At 37.6% G+C, this 14,766-nt stretch overlaps 6 protein-coding genes across 6 annotated transcripts; 2 read left to right on the top strand and 4 right to left on the bottom strand.

The window, feature by feature from the left end:
* Positions 1–11: 11 nt before the first annotated feature.
* Positions 12–1,574, bottom strand: L201_006277 (uncharacterized protein; the record flags this gene model as incomplete). Its single annotated transcript, XM_066221999.1, has 4 exons — positions 12–50; positions 479–631; positions 949–1,048; positions 1,483–1,574. The coding sequence occupies 4 exons, from the start codon at positions 1,572–1,574 to the stop codon at positions 12–14; spliced, it is 384 nt and encodes a 127-aa protein (XP_066078096.1).
* A 567-nt stretch (positions 1,575–2,141) lies between these two features.
* Positions 2,142–6,191, bottom strand: L201_006276 (uncharacterized protein; the record flags this gene model as incomplete). The annotated part of the gene is made up of 10 exons (XM_066221998.1): positions 2,142–2,351; positions 2,418–2,756; positions 2,826–2,915; positions 2,972–3,030; positions 3,088–3,155; positions 3,219–3,735; positions 3,797–4,767; positions 4,834–5,246; positions 5,316–5,506; positions 5,567–6,191. 10 exons carry the CDS (start codon positions 6,189–6,191, stop codon positions 2,142–2,144), a joined length of 3,483 nt encoding a protein of 1,160 aa, XP_066078095.1.
* A 680-nt stretch (positions 6,192–6,871) lies between these two features.
* L201_006275 (uncharacterized protein) lies at positions 6,872–8,579 on the top strand (the record flags this gene model as incomplete). Its single annotated transcript, XM_066221997.1, has 6 exons — positions 6,872–7,009; positions 7,082–7,144; positions 7,211–7,815; positions 7,923–8,145; positions 8,219–8,317; positions 8,421–8,579. 6 exons carry the CDS (start codon positions 6,872–6,874, stop codon positions 8,577–8,579), a joined length of 1,287 nt encoding a protein of 428 aa, XP_066078094.1.
* A 143-nt stretch (positions 8,580–8,722) lies between these two features.
* L201_006274 (uncharacterized protein) lies at positions 8,723–9,344 on the bottom strand (the record flags this gene model as incomplete). Its single annotated transcript, XM_066221996.1, has 4 exons — positions 8,723–8,827; positions 8,904–9,003; positions 9,160–9,247; positions 9,314–9,344. The coding sequence occupies 4 exons, from the start codon at positions 9,342–9,344 to the stop codon at positions 8,723–8,725; spliced, it is 324 nt and encodes a 107-aa protein (XP_066078093.1).
* A 399-nt stretch (positions 9,345–9,743) lies between these two features.
* Positions 9,744–11,641, top strand: L201_006273 (uncharacterized protein; the record flags this gene model as incomplete). The annotated part of the gene is made up of 4 exons (XM_066221995.1): positions 9,744–10,479; positions 10,579–11,001; positions 11,087–11,382; positions 11,498–11,641. The coding sequence occupies 4 exons, from the start codon at positions 9,744–9,746 to the stop codon at positions 11,639–11,641; spliced, it is 1,599 nt and encodes a 532-aa protein (XP_066078092.1).
* Positions 11,642–12,206: 565 nt separating this feature from the next.
* Positions 12,207–14,691, bottom strand: L201_006272 (uncharacterized protein; the record flags this gene model as incomplete). Its single annotated transcript, XM_066221994.1, has 6 exons — positions 12,207–12,430; positions 12,575–12,785; positions 12,863–13,398; positions 13,491–14,112; positions 14,220–14,347; positions 14,415–14,691. The coding sequence occupies 6 exons, from the start codon at positions 14,689–14,691 to the stop codon at positions 12,207–12,209; spliced, it is 1,998 nt and encodes a 665-aa protein (XP_066078091.1).
* Positions 14,692–14,766: the final 75 nt, after the last annotated feature.

Genomic DNA, 14,766 nt, shown 5'->3' with positions numbered 1-14,766 from the left:
AACCGATTGATCTAGGCGAGTTTTTTGAAGATCTTTGGTGCAGAACAGGCCTATAGATGATATCAACATTCTGGTTAGCACTGGTACGTTATGTATAGTGGATATGCAGCAACAGTGCCATAAAATCCAATAACCGTTGTCGCTTCCGCTTTCGCTTCCAGTAATGAATGTCATTAAGTCTTATTCGTCAACCAATCCCTCTTCCCCCTTTCAAACGCACTGAAAATCCCGTACCAAACGTTATACATAGAACGATTGATACTGATTCTAAACCGTGCTATGCTCATTACATCTTCTATCCCTTTGACTTTGAAACATGTAACGTCTCGTCTTCTCCTTCTTCTTTTTCTCATATTCAAGTTCAAAGGTAGACAAAGTGTGATACAGCCAATCCCGATATTCTCTTACTAATCGGACGGCCAATGGAAGTACACCAAATGAGAAACGAGAAAAGCAAAGAAAGATCATATATACTCACATCAACACAGTGTAAAACATGGAAAAATTCTTCAACACAATCTTCACCTGGGAAACCGTTTCCAGCTTCTACTTTTTCTTGACAATGTGCGAAATGGTGTACGTGTTCAGCACATTGACCTTTTTCACATTCTTCTCTGATTGCTGGAGCGACCTGTGTATTTTCAAATTTTATGCGGTTGTAAAAGTGGTTGGAATTGAGAGGTGTTGAGTTATATACGTGAAGTTGAATAAGCGTTATCAATCAATGACCAATGTTGTGCAGAAATAGTTGGGAGGAGTGGTTGATAGAAGCATGAAGAGAAGCAAGATGGTAAAGTTGTGGTTGAAGGAGGTTACGAATTAGTTCAAACCGGGACATTCAATGATGAAGTTGATGATTGTAATATATTGTGAATATTCATGGAGAGGATGAAGAGATATATGCGATTAGCATAAACAGTCGTAACTGATCCCTCATCAACAACTTACATCCTCTGGTTCCTCTTCTTCCTCTTCCTCTTCTTCTGCTGGTTCATCACCACCTTCTTCAGCTGGTTCCTCGGATTCTTCTGGTGCTTCGGCGTGAGCGCTATATTGATTACGAACAAAAGAAAGATACTGTCAGTCATAAGGTATTCCAAGCTAATTGCCGATTCTTCAAAATGTAAATTATTCGCAACGATTTTTCTCCGCCGTGATGTATATTTTATATCTATATCGCAAACGATTTCTTTCTATCCCATCGATTTATTTTTATCCCTTCCGAAGATTCCATGATCGTAGTGGACCTATTATTGATCAATGACTATCCCGTGTCATTTCAACATTCAAGTATTATACCATGATCGGATCTGACTAATTGATCTCTTAATCCTCCTTATATTTGCCAATCAAAGATCCCATTTAAATCGCTTACGGCCTTCTTTACCAAAGAGCTAGATCCCCTAAGCCCGCTTAATGCTATATTCTTTCCTGCTAACGCGAAATCTCTGTTGATGATATATGTCCAGTCGATATACTCACGTAGGTACGAAGAATGAAACTAAACTTGAGAAGAGTGATGTTGATTCTTCTACTGCAGGAGCAGCAGCATTTTGTTGGTTTTCAATAGCCATTTTTGATGAGGATTTTTGAGGTGAAGATGAAGCTAAGGTGTAGAGCTGAAGATGATGAGTTGTAGGTAGCAAATGTATATGTCTATCTCAAAGCAATAAAGTAATGATTTGATGACTTTAATTCTTATTGCTACGATTTGACTGGTGGAATATCATTGATGGGATTATAATGATAATTGAATCCGCCTCTTGACTGTTTAAATGTCGGGAAATTACGGACTTATTATTGGTTGAATGTCCATCTACAGCTTATTTTGTTTGGGTTCCTCATTTAACCTACGGTGGCACCTTTGATTTTACATAGCGCCGCGGGTATTATCATAATGTCAAATTCAGACATGATGAAGGAAACATGCATACATGATAGTAATATACAAAAGGTAACTGGATGTAATGCGTAAATGCAGTATGTCATGAATGGGAGAGCGCGACCCCAAACTAAAGGCGTAAAATGTGTGAAAGAAAAAAGCAAGTAACGTGTTTTGTAATGTTGTAAAAATGTTGTTAAAAAAGCAAAAAGTAGGGCACAACATACCACTTGTTGAAATCAAGATATTTGATACGATTTTATCGCAATTCAGCAATCAAACTTTCTAAATCATTTACGACATCTGTCATAGTAGGTCTTTCAGCTGGATCTTGATGCCACATTCTTTCCATCAAATTGACAGGTTCATCACCCCAATGTTTTCTCAATCCAGCTACAGAGGGTCGTTTATGTTTTGTTCCAACTGCATCGTAAATGTAATGTTCATTATGTCCTTCCCAAGGATATTTCTAGTTTATTTATCCACAGTCAGCATATATAATACCTTGATCTAGAGGAAGACAGCCTAGACTCACTTTATCACCAATCCAACCAGACATCATTTCCCAATAAACCATACCAGCTGAGAATACATCAACTTTATAATCATATCTAGGATGTGGATGCCATAATTCTGGTGCTTGCCAATTGACGGTACCAACTAAACTTCTAATCATTGATCTTGTTGAATTTTTGACTCTAGCTAAACCAAAATCACCAACTTTACCTTGACCTGATCTGTTTATCAATATATTGGAGGATTTACAATCTCTATGTATAATTGACGGTTTCCTAGTATGTAAATATTCTAATCCCCTTGCTATATCCAACATTAAGTTCAACACTCTTCTTAGACTTGGACAGGGTACATTTCGCTATGAAGTTGATAGGAGCGGTTAGCGCCGTGATGTTTGTGATCGTGTATTTACACTGCGGTTACTTACAATATAATCAAATAAATCACCATTTTCACATAATTCACTAACTAACATACATGGAACATGGGTTGTATCTTCCGGTATGCAGATACCACGCTATGGAGGATCAGGTAAGTATTAGAGACTCGTACCACCGTTCCAAAACAACTTACAAATCGAACGATATTTGGATGACTGAATTCTGCAAGTAGCTTAAGTTCTCGGATATCCACTAAAGATAAAGTGGGATTAGCCACAGAGTCGTATTCGATCACAGGCCACCACTCACTTTCTGATAGATGTCCTCTAAATTCCGAAATAGCTACCTTTCGACCTCTCAATTTACCCACAAAGACGCTAAGGTATATTCCACATGAGCTAATTTACCTACACGAGGGTGGGATGATTAGAATGACTTACTCTTTGAAACCACCACTACCGATTTTTTCCAATTTAGTCAATTGAGAAGGTTTTATAATACTATCTTCTAGGCCTAATTCTTGTAAATCTAGATTTAATTCTGCTTCAGATGCAATAGGTTTATTAGATTCATCTGAAATGGGTGGAGTAGCAGGATCCGTAGCGTGAATGTGATCTCTAAGTAATACAGGTGTAGTTTTACCTGGAACATGTACATTTGATCCAATAGCATGTATAATCTTTTTATTTGATTTTGATTTTTTGGTTCTGTTATTTGTAGTACCTGACGATTTTGAGGATGATGTGGGTTTAGCTGTAGCTTGTGAAGATGGATCAGAATGTATTGTTGGTGTTGATGAAGAAGGTCGTTTCTGTTCATCCCTCCAATCTATCAACGCTTTCGCTAATTGAGGTTTAGTACCTCCAACTTCGATTCCGCGTGATTCGCACATCTGAACAAGCTCGTCTCGAAGTAATCGCGTTAATGATGAGATAGTTGCATCAGTTAAATCGACATCTAGGAAGCAAGCGCATAAATCAGCATGGTTTCTTGATAGGGATTGTGATAATTAGCATACCGGTTTCGAATGAATCATCCTCATCGGTTTCCTCATCTTCCTCTTCTTCGTCCTCCTCATCATCGACATCCATGTCAGGGTCATCTCGAGCTTCTTGCCTAAGCCTTTTTCTACGACTTTGCATAACACCAAAAGCTTTTCCTGATCGTGTTGTATGTACTTGACCGGGAGTAGCGAGAATGTCTTCTTCAGGTTCTGGAGACGGAGAATCAGCTGTTACTGTAAGGTCCGATTCGGGAGGTCCAGCGGTTTCATCTTCATCAGAACCGTTGTTTACCGTTGTATGACGGGAAGATTTTCGAGTTAACCGACGTGGACGTGGAGGTGTAGCAGGTTGACCTTCATCCTCTTGCTCTTCTTCCTCCATATCCTCATCATGCGTTCCGCTTAATTCTCCACTAGTAGCCACTATATCTTCGTCGACTTCCATCTCTGTATCGCTTTCTCCACCTTTCAAAGCTTCTATAGCTTTTTTCTTGGCTCCTCTGGTTGGCAATGCTTTACCTTTTTTGGAGCTGGCAATTGAGGTACCCGACTGAGTGGACTTGTCGCGACTTCGTAACTTTCTTGAAGTAGCAGGGGAATCATCGTCTTGAACAGTCAGAGTGTCTACTTCTAAATCATCCTCGTTGTCTTCGTCATCCGCGTCTACTTCACTGGACATTTCCTTGACGAAGCTGCCGCGTCCGCTGCGAGATCGGAGTCTATTGACTATGGGTGTAGGTTCATCGTCTTCAGTATCCCCCTCTACTTCGTCGGCTACACTTTCCATATGTCCATTGACCATTTCACCGGAAGGTTTGTTTGGAGGCAGTGATTTTTGTGTTCGACGTGCTGGAGTGAAGCCGCGAGGGCCAGCTTGTTTCCGTATACGACGTGGTGTATCTCGAGGTGCAGGAGAATCGCCATTCTGTGAAGTATCTGTTGTAGTGTATGCCGAAGAGAGAGTCGAAGAACGTCTTGTTCTACGACTATCCTTTCACATCAGCTCAATTGATGGTAACTATTGTTTGTTAAAGCAAGATGAGGAAACTTACTCTTTCAGCGCTTTGGCGGGACTCTTCACATCATCACCAAACCTAGCTTTCTTATCGCCTTTCTCTTCTCCCATGCTCTTACTTCTCCCCATGAAGTTATTTTTGATCATGGACTTTCTTCTGTCTTTCGTTCGTCTTGGAGCTGTCCGAACTAACGTGCTTTCTGCTAATCTAACTCTAGACCTTGTTCGAGGATTGGCTTTAGGAGTAGTTTCCAAATCTTTGACTGGACGTCCTCGTATGGGGCGATTACCTGAAGAAGAAGAGGAAAATGGTGAATGATAATGGGATGATGAAGTGGAAGATCGAAGTCTTGTCATTTCAGTTACAGAATCGATGGTGGCCTTGCGGCGAGGTGACATTCTGCTGGGTGATGACGGTAAAGGCGATATCAAACGATCAAAGGGTTTTCTCTGAAAAAGGACTGGGTGTTCAGCCAATGACTACCGCAGGTTTACATATAGAACAGAATTGCAACTTACTGCCGCTATCAGACCATCTACAAGATCCTTTTTACCCATACCAGCATCATTCTCGTCATCCACGGAGGCAACGGAACCAGCATCATCCTCTTGATTCCACATCCCAGCAACTTTCCATAACCTGATTAGTTCAGCCTTCCGCAGACGATGCAATGCGTATGCTGGAGCTGAGTCTATCAAATGTTGATCACCTATGTTTACAGATTGATATATCAGTGACCACTTGTATCAAACAGAGAAATGCACCTTACTTTCTGCAATAAATTCGGGTTCTTCTTCATCTTCATCCATTTCGATCCAACTGCCTGAATCAACACTTGAATCAGGATCCATATGTGATCTTTTCCTCTTTCTAGGACTAGTTGATGATGACCCGTATTCATCTTCATGATCATTTATAGGTTCACTACCAAAAACATCATGTCCATTCCCATTGATATACGTGGCATTCTGATTTTCGGCTTTGGCTTTACCTTTACCTCTATTGGTGTTGGTATTTGAATGAGATTTCCTTGCTGTTGATATTGATTTACGATTATTGGATTTTGATATTTTATTTATAGTTTGTTGACCTATTTCAGAACTTAATGGCAACATAGAAGAAGAATTTACTGTTCTACTTCTTGATTTTGAATGTGAATTTGAACTTTCAGCTTTGGGTAATTCATCATCTATTTCACTATTATCATCATCATTTTCAGAATCACTTTCTGAAGTTTGAATAGATCTTGATATAAAGAACGTTTCTGAACCTAATCTACGTCTTTTAGGTGGATGTTTACCATTATATAAAGTATGTTTTGTTATTAAAGGTGAATTTGTTTTTCTAGGTGAAGAAGCGAAATGCTGTGACCGGGCTTTCGTTAACCGATGCATGTTGAAAGATATTTCAAGCGAGAGGATATAGATGAGGAGTTTCGGGGTATGTAAGAAAGGTCTTATGGATGTTATCGAATGTTGAGGGTCGAGTAAATAGCGTTATTTTGTGATTATCAGAACCGCGTTTATTCTTGGTATGATCTTATTATCTTTTATCGATATGACCGTCGCGCGCGGTTACCCAAAGTAAGCTGGAGAGAGGTGATGAATGGTATAGTACACAAATAGATTGTTGATATACCTCTGTTGGCAGTGCTTGGAGACAAAACTGGTCTCCTGCACCTGTCTTTACATTGCTCTTTCAAGAGCAGGGTAGGTTGAAGGGTATAAAGATAACAGATAGTAAGATCAGCAAGAATAGCAAGAAATGTTCAAAGACTGAAATGCTAAATGCTTTTGAAATGACCGGAATCCGATGTCCAGCTTGGTTGACTGTATGTGGAGGACAGCGGAATCAAATACACGTGGTCCAAATATGACGTGTTATCGATGTTCTATATATCCTTTACTTTGTTAACAGTTAACAAAAACATAAAATCATGGATCACACTTGAATGTTACAACCTCCCATAATATCATCTAGATAATTGCAAGACTGGCTCACCCTTTCTCACCTTCAATCTTATCATCATCTCTGTCAGGAAAAAGTCAAGAATCAATTCACTCGTTTGCTCAAGATGCCTGCAAATGCGCCTATTCCCGGTAAATTCGAAGAAGATCCAAGAGTTCATTTCGACAAGACCGCTGGAAAATGGCAATACGAAGATGAGGATGGTACGGAATACGAATGGACAGGTCAAGCATGGATTCCTTTAGTGTGTTCACATTTCACCTCATACTTTTTCATATTTCTTGCCAAGATATGCTGACGACATTTCTTGTCTCAGATTGATGAGGAATTATGGAAAGCACAGCAGGCAGCTTATTCTGTAGCAGGCGTCGATGAAAGTGTGAGTCGTTGTCAAATATTCACGTATGAAGCTTGTGTAGATGGAACTGATCCCTCATTTGTACAGACGCCAGCAAATGCAGTTGTTGCTAGAGATGAAAAACGAAACAGAAAACGTAAGAAGGGTGAAAAAGATTATACCTCAAACACATTAAACAGTAATAGCAATAACAATGATTCGAATGGAGCTAGTACTTCATCTTCTGGTCAACAGCAGCAGTCGCAACAACAACAACAAGGAGGATCAGCACCTAAAAAAACAGCAGTTTGGGTTAGTAATTTACCGCCTAATACTACAGTTGAATTATTAGCTTCAGTATTTTCCAAAGCAGGTGTATTATTGATAGATGATGAAGGTGAACCAAGAATAAAATTATATTATGATGATGAAACAGGTAAATTCAAAGGTGATGCATTGATTATGTATTTCAAAGAAGGTTCAGTCAATTTAGCTATAACTTTATTAGATGATACAGAATTAGAATTAGGTTCAGGTTATGGTAATATGAAAGTAAAAATTGCAGAATATGAAAATAAAGAAAAACAAAATGAAAAACACAATGTTGAACATAAAAAAGATTCAGCAGAACATGCTTATCCAAGACAAGAAAAGAAAAAATTATCAGCAGAAGAAAAACATAAAATGTCAAAAAGAATAAAAACTATGCAAAGGTGAGTATAACAGCAATCTCTGTAAATGTATGTTGAGACACTACAGGTCACACCATAATATCCTGCCTAGACGACTGGATTGGCTAACAATTGACTTTGTCGTACAGTAAAATATCTTGGCACTCTGATGACGATTCAGATGATCCTGCTGCACCTCTTGGAGGTGCTCCAGCACCCTTGTCAAACCGATTCAACCGAGTTGTAGTGCTAAAAGGGATGTTTACATTGGAAGATCTTGAAAAAGATCCTGGAGTATTGCTCGAATTGAAAGAGGAAGTGAGAGACGAGGCCGAGACGCTCGGAACGGTGACAAGTGTCGTATTGTATGATGTAAGTACATGTATCGGCTATAACGTCTAGAACTCTAATTGTAAAGCTGATGAATGTTTTCCCTCAATCGCAGAAAGAGGAAGATGGTGTCATGACCATAAAATTCAAGGATTCAGTAGCGGCTCAGGCATGTGTGTTGAAAATGAATAATAGGTATTTTGATGGCAGAGTCGTAAGTCAATTCATTTCTTGACGACCCGTTACACCTGCTTCATTTACGTCCCTTCTATTCATGATTTATCACAGATCAAAGCTGATATCTCGTATATATGTAGATTTACGCAGGTATTTACACAGGGAAAGAGAGATTCCGTAAATCAGGTGGAATAAATGCTTTGGCGGATGATGATGAAGCCGATAAAGAAGAAAGAGAGAGATTAGATAATTTTGCTCAATGGTTAGTCGAAGGTGAAGAAGAAAATAATAAACAGTAACACCATAATAATTTTGAAATTTGGCCAATTTGCGTTGAAATCAAAGAAGAATCTGTTGTATACTAAATATCGATATATGCAGGAATGAATGCAATTCGACAACATGGCACAAATATCCTTTTGATGAAAGTATTTCATATACTCTATTTCTTTTCTGATGCAAGTATATCTACAACTCTCTGTACTTTACCATCATTACCACCTGAAGTTATTGATTTATCTGTTCTTGTACCTATTCTAATATCGGTCTACATACAAAATTGCATGAAAATTAACAGATATGAAAGAGGGAATTGAAGAACCTGGAAAATACCACAAACTTACAGCAATTCGTTTACAGCCTAAAGCATGTACAGCTTGATGACATTCACCTATAACTCTCATCACATCATCCCATGGACCTTCAAGATTTGTTCCGTAACCGCTACGATTATAAAGTATGTCTCTCTAAGATAATCTTCTTGCTGGAATATCATTGTCCTATGAATTTCACTTACTGAAGCTGTCAGAGTATAGTTAAATACTTAGCTCGTGCCTCAATGTATGATTGGCATTTGATATAAGAAGACCTACTTTGTACTCTAATCCTGATTTCTCTAATACCCTTTGCACTTCAGCTATTTCAGGTCCGACCGAAGGTTGAGGTAACCCCATGGGTATCAAGCAGACTGATACGAATCATTTGATCAGCTTGATCGAAGGAAGTCACAAATCTGAACAGAAATTGTACTTACAATCTGCTACTGCGTATAGAGGATTTGACATGGTATGTGATTACGAAATTGGATTGAGAATGAAATAGCTTAAGTACTAAAGTACTCAAACATCAGAATCACTACAGCTTATTATTTAACATACCCGTTACTGGGTCTCTTCGGAGCTGAACCAGTAGATCCGAACTGCTGAATTGCGAGGTTAACAGGAGGCCTAACCTGCTTAAGATGCCAAGCATAAAGATAGGCGCGCGTGTGATGAGGTCGAGGATGACGAACGGTGGGGTGGTAGTACATTAACCGGAAGACGTTAACGCGTAACTATATAACTTATACCATGCAACTAATGACCTGCTCAAGATATTCCCAGTGATAGCTATATTGCTAGATTCAATCAACTTGACTATTGGAATTTCTCGAATACAATTCACTCAAGTCCAATTTGATCATCATGCCACCTAAAGGAAAGAAGACCAAAGCTGAAGAAGCATTAGATTTCTTATCAAATCTTGATAATTTGGAAGATGCTCCATCAGATGAACCTAATTCGGTCAATAACACTGCCACTGCTTCTGCTGCTTTGAATCCTGCCGTAGGTAATACAGCATCAGAGGCTACACCTAGAGGGTCAACAGATAGCTCAAGGAAATCATTATCTGCTTCAAGGGAAATAGTCAATCCTACTTCAAAGGATGATGGTGGTAAATATGATGAAGAAGCTCAAAAAGCATTAGATTTCTTACAAGCTCAAATTAATCAAAAACGTGCACCTTTATCATCCACTACATCGATAACAAATAAACCTTTATCCTCTTCAACACCAAGATCAACTACACCAATAACTCAACCTACAATAACAGAACCTACACCTTCTAATATACCTACTACAGTATCAACGCAACCTGTAACTAGTTCACCAAACTCTGGTGGATGGGGTGTATCTTCATTTTGGTCATCAGCAACATCAGCTTTACAACAAGCATCAAAAGTTGCTGATGAACAATATAAAAAAGTTAAACAAGAAGGTGTACAAGGTGTTACACATCAATTAGAAAATTTAGGTGTAAAAGGTGTAAATTTAAATAATGTTCAAAATGTCGTTGGAAATGTTGATTTAAATAAATTAAGAAAAGGTGCAGAAGAAAGATTAGGTGGAATTGTAAAAGGTGTTGATTTGGAGAAATTGAGTAAGTCTAATCACGTCCATACAACTCTGTAAAGATATTCACGTCATATATGGTTAAAATGATATTCTTACTGATATGATCTATTTCCTTTTCGTACAGGACAAGATTTAGTTAATACAACAACATCAACATTGACTTCAATTTTAGATACAGTTGCACCACCAATAACAGAACATGAGACTCTGGAACTATGGTTAAGTCATCCTATGACTGGATATGGTGGAGTTGAGGGTGTAATTTATCGTGCATGGATTAAAATTTTAGAACAAACTGAAAGTGGTGAATTGATTATCGTTTGGTCACCATCATCTACTAATTCACCATCATCAGCATCTAAAAAACAAGTGAAAGGAGGTGAAGAAGAAGAAGAAGAAACAGAAGAACAAGACCAAGAGGGAGAAGGTAGAAACATTAATCCAATTGAAGGTTGGGAAAAAGCTTGGGAAATTTCAAAGAATGAAATTGATCAAATCCAATCAAGAGAAAATGAGAATCCAAAAGGTAGAAAACAAACTCCTAATCGTGAGTATGGGTATATCCCCTCATCAAATTTTTTAAGTATCTTCGGCTGATTGTTGATAAACATTTTCATTTAAAACATGAATAGCTCAAGTACCTGTAACGACAGTACCAATATTCTTACATTTACAACCGTTATTAGCACCTTTACCTTATCCTGAACCACCTATTCATAATACATCTTCTTCATCTGTTCCATCAGAACCACTTAAACATTTATATTTCATATTGACTTTAAAAGATCCACAACATTCTTTAACTTTTACAACTATTTCACAACCTTCACCAAGTGATTGGATGGATGTTGAATATGAAAAATCTGAATGGGTAGAAGAAAGATTAGTTGAAATTTTAAGAACATCAGTTGAAGTTATTGCTCAAGATGTAAGCCTTTTTTTTTTGAAAAGTTTTCGATCATACATTCAGTAATGGATCGATTCGGGCAATAACGAATATGAAGCAGAATGCTAATTACAGATATTTTCATAAAATCATTTAGTACGTAGCCACAAGAATGGGATTGAAACCTTCTGCACCTACTTCAGCAGCCGTTACAGCTTTAGTTGAACAAGCAAATCAAGAAAATGATAAATCCAAATCAGTCTCAGAGTCTTCAGCATCGATCGAAAAGAAATCCGATTAATTGACATGGCAATAAAGATTCGATATTTCTGTGGTCTGTGAAACGATGTTTCTGCGTTTGAGAGTTTTTCACGTTTCACCAATAACCTACAGGTCTGATCCTACTTTACGGGGCTTACAGTATCGTGGTCTCCAGGAGCCGTGGAGTAACTGTGGGCACTTCGATGTGACATTGTGTTCTACCTGTTCAATAATTATAGGCTCTTACGTATATACGTTTAAATGATGAATTACTTTATGACTTATCTTCTAAAGCAGTCTTGACTCCGTGTTTTGACCATAGCAGTCTGTACGAAGCGACTGCAGCGCTCTATACTATAAATGTCATGTTGAAGGATAGCATCGGTGACTGTAAACGAATGCATTGAACTGTATTAGATGAGAACAGAGTACAACAAAACCAACTACAAGATACATTGGTCATTCAGAAAAAGAGTATATAAAGCATCTACATCAACGTCAGACATCCTCGTTCCACTACAGTGCATACAACACAGAAATCATCACTTGGAACCCTAAACTAAGAAAACCTTTTGAATAATACTGCGAGAAAGTACATTGTCTGTTCATTCGATTGGCATATTTTCCAAATTACTTTTCAAGTCTTTCCAAATATTTTCGATTTTTTCATTTGATTCAATCTCATCATTTGTGAATGATTTCCAAGTTAACGTAATTTGTGCGGATTGTCTTGAATGGAATACTACCGATAATTCATGCCACATACATGCTTTTATAAATACTCTTCTTGATAATAAACATGTTATTGTTGAATTATCTTGATCGGACGCTAAAAAGGATTAAGATGTTTTGACATAAATTATCAGTATTCTAATTAAACTTGGGTTTAGGAATTGGTTAGAAGTATTGTTACTACCGATAGTGGAATGAATTATAAGGGATTTTGAATTGAATCAATTGACTTCTGACTTACCAGCAACCAGCTTATCAACTTCAATTTCCCATCCAGGTTTAGCGGCACTTCTCAACGATTCAATTTTTTTACTTCTGGTTTCCACTTTTTTCCGTAAACCATCAACGTTGTCTTTCGATAATTTGTCATGCCTTATAAACAAGTCTCTAAACGAAAGATACAAATCTCTTGTCGACTTGAATGATTCAATATGATTAGTCATCGTTATCACCTATTAAAACCGTAACTCAACAAGTCAACCTCATTGCGTCACTCGCAAACAGCTGGTCTGAGATATGATCCACTCACCCTATGTTCAGTTTCTTCAGCTATTCTAATCCAATTTTCACCTATATCATTTAAACCTCTACCAACACCTTGACATAACGAACAATTATTCGTAATACCATTCTGGCTTTCATCCTGATTCTGGTCATTTGTTGAAGTACATCTAAAACAAGATTTGTTTAAAGATTCACTTAAAGATTGTAAATTTAAAGATAATCTTGATGAATCTGCTGAATGGTTTATTAATCTAATTAAAGATTTTTCTAATAAATTTACTAATTTTTGATAAGAAATTAAAATATTATTTAAATTATTTTTTAAAAAATTTAATTTTTCATTTAAATTTGTTGGAATTGACATTTCTTGTGAGATATTTATTTTTTTACTTGAAGATTCTTCTTCAATAGAAACTTTTGTTCTTTTTCTCCATGATTCAAATGATTTTTCAGTTAAAAAAACATTTAATGCTCCATCATCTTTTATAACAGGATGATTTACAATAAAATTTATAAATCTTGTTAATGATTTACGTCTTGCTTCTAAAAATGATGCGTCGGCTAAAAAAAAAAAGATAAATCATAAATGTTAAAAGTGTTTCGCACAGCGAATGCTTTTTGTATCTAGGTTTAAGATCTTGAAAAACACTCACGACCTATACGTTTTGGCGGTAATGAAGGTAATAATCTAAAAGGATAACGTTTTATTAAACAGTCTAATAACCAAACGAAATCACTATATCTTCTTGAAACAGGTTCACCTGAAGAACGTTTATCTGATTCTACTTTGTACTTTTGTAAAAACCAACCTTCTTTTTCAGTTATCAAAGTAACTTGAACATTTTCTAAATTTTTCCAATAACCTAATTGACTTTCATCTAAAATGCCATCTGATTTAAATGCACTTCCATTCGCACTATATCCACTTGATATTTGGTTTGGCTGTGTTTCATGATCTGAAAACCCATTTGTATGACGAGGTGTACTGTCCCAAGCGTTGAATCCTGTTGATGTTGAAGGCGTTAATAATGCATCTGAAGAACTTGCATGATTCCCTATATCATAACCAGTTGGAGGTGCAGATAATGTATTATTTTGGGATATTGTAGATGGTTTCACATCAGGTAAAGGTAGGTTAGGTATTGAGGCTGACAACCTTTCGATACTGATGTCCTCATTGTCAGAAGATGACTGTGCTAACGCCACCAAACCCAAAGCGCAAATAAACTCTTGACGTGCTAATGTGGATCTATCTCTTGCTGTAAGGTTGATGATCTATCGGATAGAAAGCAAATCAGCACGACTGTTTCTAACATTACAAATCTGCAGCAATATTATGTACATAGTTTGAGCCTGACTGATGTTCGGAAATAATAACTCACCCTTTCAACTGTTGAAGCAGGTAATCTCGAAGTAGACAGCAAGCGCTGTACGGAAGCTAATGATGCTTGACCAGTACCAGTTGTATCCAGCTCGTCGAAGAGAGAAACGTATAATGGTGGCGGATCATCTAGATATCAACTTTGTCAGCTAATGACACTATGCACCAAACTTCAAGGCCGACGTGTTGCGCTTACTTATTAGTCCATTCAAACCTTCTCTACCTCCTGATATAGAAGTTGAAGTTCCGGCTATACCCTCTCTTATCTCTTCTATACTATCTCTAGGTGTACCAGATCTCGCAGGAGTAGGAGCTGCTGACCAAGGATCTACATCACCGAATCCACTCATTCCAGGTGCAGGAACAGTTGAAGCTAAAGGATCATTATAAGCTGAAGAAGATAACCCAGGCGAAGTTAGAAATGCTGAAGATGAGATAGACCCTCCACCCATCCGTCTAGGTGCGTTGAACATGATTACTCTGGACTTCCTGTCGTCTTTCTGAACGATGAAAGTTAGGCAGAGATTACCTTCTAAGATGTTATTGTA

Source organism: Kwoniella dendrophila, chromosome 8 (genome assembly GCF_036810415.1).
Source record: "Kwoniella dendrophila CBS 6074 chromosome 8, complete sequence".
Lineage (NCBI taxonomy): Eukaryota > Fungi > Basidiomycota > Tremellomycetes > Tremellales > Cryptococcaceae > Kwoniella > Kwoniella dendrophila.
Note: the sequence above shows the minus strand (reverse complement) of the source record. Positions and strands in the feature narration are given on the sequence as shown.